At 33.3% G+C, this 9,457-nt stretch overlaps 1 protein-coding gene and 1 non-coding gene across 2 annotated transcripts; one reads left to right on the top strand and one right to left on the bottom strand.

Moving 5' to 3' along the window:
* Nucleotides 1-4,273: 4,273 nt before the first annotated feature.
* Nucleotides 4,274-4,346, bottom strand: TRNAV-UAC (transfer RNA valine (anticodon UAC)). The gene has a single exon. It is a non-coding gene; the product is annotated as a tRNA-Val (tRNA).
* Nucleotides 4,347-7,199: 2,853 nt separating this feature from the next.
* Nucleotides 7,200-9,457, top strand: LOC143529234 (uncharacterized; the record flags this gene model as incomplete). Its single annotated transcript, XM_077025061.1, has 3 exons — nucleotides 7,200-7,339; nucleotides 8,379-8,496; nucleotides 9,064-9,457. Coding segments are annotated over 3 exons (312 nt in total), but the record flags the coding sequence as incomplete, so codon positions are not given.

Below are 9,457 nucleotides of genomic sequence, written 5' to 3'. Positions count from 1 at the left end.
CTAAACTAATTTTAGCATCCGTTTTTATATTTCGTGTACTTCCTGTTATGTTAAAATGATGGCCTAAACGAGTCGACCCGACCCAAAACATAGGTCTCAATACATATTTTTTTTGGGTGGTTAACAAATTGAATGTTCTCTACGTACCATGATCAGTTCATGAATATTAGACTAAGGGTAATCGGATTTGGTTGAGCCCTAGGTAAGCCAAGCAAAATCCGACACGTAGGCGATGACATGGCACTGGATTAAGCCCCTCAATCAAGCCCTGAATGGTGTAGTGATCAGGTGATCCGATGCTTGATCCAGTTATTTATTTATTTTAAATATTAATTTTAATATTAGTATTAATATTCTTCTTCTTCAACTTCACTGGAACATACAAACATACACACAGATCACACCACCACCACCGATCACCGGACCACCGGACCATCACCACCACCACAAATCACACCATCACCGCAATTCGGGGCTTCTTCTTCCCAAAACATACACACACTCCTCTCTCTCTCTCTCTCTCTCAAAAACCCAACATACACACACTTCTCTCTCTCTCTCTCTTTTGCGCCCCGCGGCCACAGCCACGCCGGACCACCGCGCCCCAACCACCTGAGGGGTGTAGCGGTGTTCGCGAGCCACGTAGGCGGTCGCGCCCCCCGCTGACCCTCCACTACCCTCAGCCTTAGATGTTTGAATAATGGCCTAATATACAAGTTGTGTTATTACCAATGTTGTAAAAGTAGGTTTCCAAGGCCGAGTACTCCCCGTGTACTCGCTACAAGGTATGTCGTCGAGACACGTTTCTTTAATTCCGCCTAGTGACTAAGAATTGATTAAATGTAATCAACTCAGTCATAATCGCATCTAGTAGGTAAACTTGGGCCGATTTGGCTTAAAAAATAAAACATAACTCGTATTTCTTTAATATTAAAGAATAAATATCTTTTTTATACTTAATGACTTAACAATTTTTAAAATAATTTAATATTTAAAAATATATTTCTCTTATTTATATTGATCATTACATATTTTGTTATAAATATTAGTAAATTTATGATATTTGATATATATATAATATCATAAACTAATTTTCTTTATATTTACCATGTCCGAGTACTCTCTGAGTTCTCCCTGAGTACTCCGAGTACACCCAACTCTCCAGTCGGCCGCCTAGGGTCCGCCTAACGACTTTTGCAACCTTGGTTATTACTATTATTATTATTATTATTATTATTATTATTATTGTTACCACCTACTTGGTAACCAGGTTCAGGTTCCGGTTCCTGTGTATCCCGAAGGGGAATCAGAACCTAACCTGGAGGCGGTACTTCAACGGTAGACGCACGTTTCTTGATTTACGTGTACTGTTACCGATCGGGATGTTACGCCAAGTGTCGTCTTTGGTCCAGTACCGATTGAGATGTTACGCGAACTTTCATGTTTAAATAATGTGGCCTAAATGAGTCGAGCTGACCCAAAACATGGTTGTCTCGATACATATTTTTGGGGTTGTTAAGAAACCAAACGTTCAGCGAATAGTTCATCAAGCGTTCTACGGGAAGCTCGTTTATTTTTGTTTGTTTAATAAATGAATGAATATGAACAAGAAAAATTTGTTCGATTAGTTAAACAAACGAACATAAACAGCGCCTCGTTTGTACAATTGTGTTTTTGAACGTACGGAAATGTGTTCATGGACATTCATTCATGTTCATTTGTATGTGTTTTTTCATGATAGTTTTTTTTATATTTATTTATTTTATCTAAACAATTTCACTAATATAATATAGAAAGACATATTCTAACATTGTTTCTACATTGTTCCAGTTTTCTTTCTCATTATTCATATTAATAAGTACATCGATTTCAATCTTTAGGCTCCGCCGATTTCATTTGTATTCGTGAATACAGTCATTTCCTTAATTAACAAACACGAACATAAAATCTTGTTCGATGAGTGTTCGTGAACCGTTCTTCAACACATGATTTTCTTAACAAACGAACATGAACAATGATTTATTCGTATGTTTATGGTATGAGAACATGTGTAGGATTAGTTTAGAACCTCAAAACAATTCATATTCTAGTTACTCGGTAGTCGTATGCAGCACAAAACAATTATTAATTATTAACAACTAGTGTTTTACCCGGCGCGTTGCGCCGGATAATAGTAAAACCCAAGCGTTGTCGGTCACAAATGTTGAGGCGGTAAGTCGACGCAAATTTGGTTGATTCCGGTTACTTGTGTTATTGTACCAGAACTAAACAAAAAAGAATAATGATAATAAAATTTGAGGTGAACCAATGGGTGGTGTAGGCTGGTAAAACTCGGGCGTTGGTAGAACCCGATCGTTATTGATCCCGGGAGCTGAGGCAGTGAGTCTACACAAATTCGGTTGGTTTATGTCACATTTGTGATGGTACCAAAACTAAAACAAAAAAAAATAAACAAAATAGGCATTCTGTCGATTTTCGTTACGTTTGTCACGGTACTAGAACTAAAACAAAACGCGTTAAGTCTACTCGAATTCGTTCTGTTTCCGTCATGTTTGTTACAATATTGTAACTAAAACAAAACAAAATTTACATTCGGTCGGTTTTCGATACGTTTGTTACGGACCCAAACCAAAAGGTACCAAAAATGCCGCAAAGTTGCCCAATCGGGACTTTGCGGCACCAAGCTTCTTGTTTGTATTATATAATAATAATTAAAAGGCATAGAAATATATTTGAACCCATATTGCAAATATTAAACGTGGTCTTGAACTTTTTTTTTTTTCTCTTTTTGTGTACTCATGTTTCTTTATCTTTTTTGTTATTCGAATAAACTATCACACCCAATTCTAATTATCTCGTTTTCTTTGTAACAAACACAATCGTATTGTTTTAGTCAATTATCTTCAGAACAAAATTTAGACACAAATCATTTTGAGCTTCTTGTTCAAGTTTTGCTCATTGGCATCTCTTGCAACCGCACCACACCTACATAAACAATAAAAATAACCCACAAGTTTCATTCCACCAAAACTTATATATACAAAATGATGACATATAGATAAATAAGTTAAATGGTCGATATGGAATGAAATTTAAATGTTTTAAATATGCCTAACAATGCAACTAACATTAACATACTTTTTATTTGTCTTTCAAACTTTTTATAGTGATATTTCAAACTTTTTATAGTGATATTACAATTTATATGCATGTAAAGTTGTAAATTATCATATATACTAGCGTATCAAAATTGTTGAAAAAGTAAAGTTATATTAAAATAAGAATGGTAAGAAAAAAAATGTATTTTGACCTCTTAATGGGCAATTTTAACAAATTGACGGATATACTTGATATCCACATGCATGCCCGATTCTAGGCGGGTCATACAACGAGTATCATAACATATACGATACAAAATTTGAAATCGAGTCACATGTGATTGGGGTTACCAATACTAGTCTCATTGCCATCCCTAGAGTCAAGTTTATCCGAGCTCGGTTGACTTAATTTACGAGAGCTCAAGTTCAGTGCAGGACTAGTTTAATAAATTTGAGCTCGAGTTTGATACGTAGTAGTTTTTTTAAATTCAAGGTCGATTCATTTATTAATTTATTTAATTCATTGATAATGATATTTATATATTAATAATATATATTATTTAGTTATTTCATCAAAAAATTATTTTTAATAATGATTGTTACATAAAATATATTTAATATATTGAATAAAAATTGTATAACAAGTAGATTTGCGTGTCTATTCGATCTTGATAAGTGAGGCCCAAGTTCGAACTCATCAATTAAATTGACACACATTTAGGTTTGTGCTCATTTAAGCTCGATTAAATATGAGCTTTAGTGACCAGATATCGTGTAAATTACCAAGGGTTAAAGTTAGAGGTCGATATTGTTCACGTTATTTATATAAATGTATTCTCACTTTTACTTTAATTATGGCTTGTCTCTCTTGTATTATCCGACTGATATATAGATTAACTATGGTGGTTATACTCTGTCTCCCTAACTTTTATAGCCATAAGTTAACTTTTATATAGATGAATGATCTTAAAGTTATGATAAAGAAAGAAATTGTTCATTTGTTCATGATATTACGCATCCAAAATGCTTATTTGAATGTTTGAGTGGTTCACTTAACCCCTCTTTTTGTTAAAGAACACTTTTAAGACTTTGACTCTTGGCTTATACACACTACTTATTTACCAAAATCACCCTGTGAAAGAAACAAGGTAAAAATAATAAAAATGAAAACCATATGTTCCTGCCCGGGATCGAACCGGAGACCTTTTGCGTGTAAAGCAAACGTGATAACCACTACACCACAGAAACTTGCTTGCAATTTTAGGTGCTTCTTTTCTGATAGCTTTAAGTTATTAAAAACTAAAAAACATTTTACCATTTAAAATAGTACATTACAAGCTTGCTATTTCACGTGCATCGTTTATGATTTGTAAAACTTTGAAAGAAAACGGAAAACATTACAATTTTTAGCTTTCTTCATTAGGTTCGAAAAATTACAGCTTTAGTATCAATTTTTTACTCAACCATCATGATTTAGTCTCTGAAATATACATTCATTAAAAACGCATGGTAAGTTAAATTAAAATTAGGTTTACCCTTTAATTATAAAAAAGGTCGTGTATAAACATATTTCTCATTAAAAATATGTTAGCTGAGTAAAAATGTTACCAGATACAAATCACCATGCACAAATTATCAATTGTATAAAAATGCTAGAATGTGAAACATAAAGTTCAGTCATTGCATTACACTTGTGTGGTTGTGTACATGCTTTGCTCAGTTGTATTCACTTATATGTAACACTTAAATAAAATATACAGTCATGATTCATGAGCCTCAAAAACTAAATGTTGCTTTGATAAATCTTTGAATGAAACATGGCATGCTGATGCTGACATAATAAGCCCATTGCTAGTTAAAGATTGACCACTTATACTATATCGACGGAATGCTTAATGAATGAATTATTACTTATTAATTTATTATTAGTATCAAGATAGTTTTAATGACAAATTGTACTTCATGCACATGGTCACTTGAATTACCGTTTACTTGAATATGCTTATGTGCTTTGGCAAATGGTAACTAACAAGCAATATCATAATAATTGTCCAACACGTAAAAAAGGACATTTCTATAATAATGAACTAGTATATTGCAATTACCAACTTGCACGAACGCTCAGTTTTAGTCACGAACGCACTTTGTTGAATACTTACCATGGGAGCGGTGGCGTGAAGAAGAAACGGTGGTGGGGGGGGGGGGGTGAGAGTGAGTCGCAAGTCTTAGTGCGACTTCAACAGAGGTGTTAGTGATGGCGGGATACCTGGGTTAAAGATTGCTCCCAATACTTGTATATTTAGCTTGACCATAGATACTTTTTAACTACAAATAATTGTCTCTCAAAATGAGAATTGGTTTAGTAGACTCTAACGAATTCGACTGGTATCGGTCTGATTTGTTAAGATACCGGAACTAAACACAAACAATAATTTCGTAGTGAACATATTTAAAAGGAAAAAAATCGGTAATAAAGGCGTTGCGGTAACCATCGATGTGCATTCAGTCAATATCAGTTAGGTACGTTATGATACTGGAACTAAATCCAAAAAACGAATTTTAAAATAACCATATTTAAACAAAAAAAAAGTGAGAACAAGAAAAATCAATTAAAAATTATAAAAAGTTCTTTGTAGAACCAACAATGGGTTTTAATCAATAGTATAATTTTCAGAAGTCCTTATCATTTTACCAAAATTTTAAACACCACACAAGCTAGGCATCTAAACAAGTTGTATAAGCTAGACGACTCGTATAGGTTTGAGGTACTATACGAGTCAATTATATGAATCAAACTACAAACCTTACACTTTTGTACCATTATTGTCTACATAACATCTATTCATCTCGTATAGATTTGGTGGCTTGGTGCATGGGAGACAAGGCTAGTTTGGGAACCCATTTTTAAAGGAAAAAAAAAAGTAAAAATAAAAATTACATGTTAAAATTATAAAAATGAAAATATCTATACTATATATAATGAGTGAAAAATGGGCAAATTAAGACGTTTGTTTTTAAGTAAAATACAAAATTTAATACATATCTTACAACTCAATAAAGCATCCACGAAATTTAAACGATCATAACTCTTTTATACGTTAATATTTTTTATAAAACATTGCACCATAAAAACAAGAATTTTATTATCTTTAATTTTATTATCATATTGTTATAGTTTTTTGCAGTAAAAAAAAACATTTTACGTATGGGTGTTTGCGGTCTGGTTTTGATGGTTTTTATATTAACTGTGATCCAAACTGTAAGTAACCATTTTTTTCGTCGAAAACCGAAACCACCTTGTTGAAAACTGAAATCGACTGGCTAAAAGTTAAAGAACAAAAATCAATCGTGAAATTAAACCAATAACCGGTTTCAAACAGAACAATGAACACACGTAAATTTGTAATGAGATTACCAAAGTCCGGGCTTCCCGTTGCATCGCGTGGACACCCGTCTAGTATATATATATATATATATATATATATAGTTTTTATCATTACACACAAAAAAAAGGTAAGTAATGTCAAATAAGCTTTACCTAACACCACCTCCTTGATATCTTACACAGCCGGCCACCACTCTACCACCACCACCAACTTCAAACTCAACGCCGGCGACGTCGTTTCAACCGGAAACTGGGGTACACCACCTACCCTCACATTTACTAATCTTGTAAACAACTTCAATAACTCACTTTCGTTTAATTTTACATATTTAAATCTAGGGTTTTAGTAAATTAACAATATAATATTAGTGTTTATTTTATTCTCTAAGTTTGATTGTTCTTATATACAGAAAACCCAATAAGATTTTATTATTATTATTATTATTGTTAGTCAATTTAATCCATTTCTGTAAATGCTAATCATCTTCTTGCTTGAAACTGTTGATATTTAATGAATGTTAGCTGGTTTACTATGTTTGATAACACTATTTATTATGTGTCGTTGCAGCAGGTTTATTAAAGGAAGTTGAAGAAATAGACTTGCCTCCCAAGTAATAATCCTTTATTGTTTTATTAAATATTTGTTGAGTTGTTAATGCTTTCTGGTTGAGGAATCCAAGGGAGGTTTTGATATTTTTGTATAACAATTTGTTATATTTGTGTATGCAGTGATTTCGTCTGACTTAAGGCGAGATAAAAATGGAAATTACACATTAATTGGAGATGCCGAGGGTAATGAGCTGGGATATTTTGACAAACCCCTCCCTTGCTTTGGATTTGGAATAGGATGGTTTTGGTGAGCTCTTTTTGCCGTTCGTAAAAATTGTCGTTTACTTTGGGTTGTGTTTAATATCAAACGGGTGAAATAAACGCTGGCTTGTGTTTTATTTCAAACGGGTCAAATAGACATGGTTTGTCTTTTTTTTTTTTGATCTCAAAAAGGTCAAATATACATTGGGTTGTGTTTTATCTCAAATTGGTCAAATAAACCTTGGGTTGTGTTTTATTAGGGCTGGCAATTGGGTACTTGTTTAAGACACTATAAGACTTGTTAATCCAAAAAGTGTGGTATGCGATTTTTTTATTTTCATAACTGAAGTTAGTAGGCTAGAATCCGTCATTTCCCCTTATTGATACATGAAACTTAAAACTGTCTTATAGTCATGACATATAAAGTAGTTAAAACGATTTGTATTCATGTTTGATACTTGTGTTAAGCGCGTCGTTTCTAACCTGTTAAACTTGTTAAGACACAAATTGCCAGCCCTATGATTTATCTAAATGGGTCAAATAAACTGTGACTTGGTCTTTATCTCAGACTCAGATGGGTCAAATAAACCTTGGGTTGCTTTAACTCAAACGGGTCAGATAAACCTTGGGTCGTGTTGTATCTCAAACGGGTCACAAAAATCTTGGGCTATGCTTTTTCTCAAACCGGTCAAATAAACCTTGGGTTATGATTTATTTCAAACAGGTCAAGGAAACTTGGGGTTGCGTTTTTTGAATTTTTTTCTCAAACGGGTCAAATAAAAAATTTAACTAAAAGGGAGCGTTCGAACATGTCAAACACGTTGAAAATCGCCCTACTTCTATATTTATTGCATCCAACCTCCGAAAACCAGTTTTTGAAAGACTTGAGCTACTTTCGTAACTTTGTAAGAAACTAAGAATATTGTTTTAAAATAATTCATAAAATATTTGACAAAAATGTGTGTTTGTGAGTCAGCCCAACCGGACCCAAACTTAAATTACACATTACCTAACCCGCTTTACTTGGTGACCCGTTCATCTTGTCACATCTACAAAACATAACATATTAATGTGTGCTTTTGCAGCCTGTTATTTGGGTTCATATTCCCTTTGCTTTGGTATTATGCAACAATCTTGTACTTCAGAAATTACTATCAAAAGGATCCACGGGAGCGAACAGGACTTGCCGCCAATGCAATCGCTGTATGTATATTATTTAAACAACTATTTCAAAGTTTCTAATCAAATAAATACTTTAAAACATAAGTAGACTGTTGTGCACTCTAAATCCCACCATCATATTATTCCATCTAAACTAATTATTGTCAGGTTAAACATGTTAGGCTCATAAATAACGCTAAACACTTACGCTAACTTTATGATAAGTCGCACTTAATTAATTCTGGTTGTTGAACTGTTTTGTGTCACAAATCATAAAGAAGAGTTGTTCAAAAGTTATGTTTGATGATAGTACATGTCAACATGTGCATCTGCAAAAGATTGAGGACTTTAATTATTATAGGTATATAGATTTTTTTAATCATATTTTAGTTTGTTTCCAACTTTCTGTATATAGGAATTTTGGTCCCGGTATTTAAAGTGATGCAGCGTGTTTGTTATATTATAGATTCCATTTGTTTGAGAATATTTAGGTTGCATCATGTTTTAATTTTGGTTTCTTGAAGTTACATAAAACCACTTATAAATTTCTCACTACACTTTTTGTGTATAGTTGACCAGTCAACTAACCGAAGACGGGTTGCATTGCAGGCTCTGATATGTACAATTGCAGTGCTCATTACAATACTCATAATATTCGTATGATTGGTGTGGCTCGTTGCTGTTGTACCATGACCCGTATCAAGGACAAGCCCGGATGTAATATCATATGCATGGATTAGAAAGCCCGAGAACATGAACTGTGTTGTAAACTCTATGGCGAGTCTTTCAGCCCATCTTGTTGTTTTTCATTTGAACTCATTGTAAAGCGCTAACCCGAGTTCAACCATGTAGTGTCTGAAATCTTGCATGAAACTTTAGAAAATGATGTTTTTATACTTAATTTAATGTCCCATTATGAATGTATGAATTTATTTATTTTTTTATTTGAAGGGCAAAGAGAATGTATGAAATCTTGGTTGGAAATATTTTGAAACAACCAATT

This window comes from Bidens hawaiensis, unplaced genomic scaffold (assembly GCF_021521415.1).
Source record: "Bidens hawaiensis isolate Kalapana, Puna unplaced genomic scaffold, B.hawaiensis_p1.1 tig00008515_1, whole genome shotgun sequence".
In the NCBI taxonomy this organism is placed as follows: domain Eukaryota; kingdom Viridiplantae; phylum Streptophyta; class Magnoliopsida; order Asterales; family Asteraceae; genus Bidens; species Bidens hawaiensis.
This window is presented reverse-complemented; position numbering and strand designations above follow the sequence as displayed.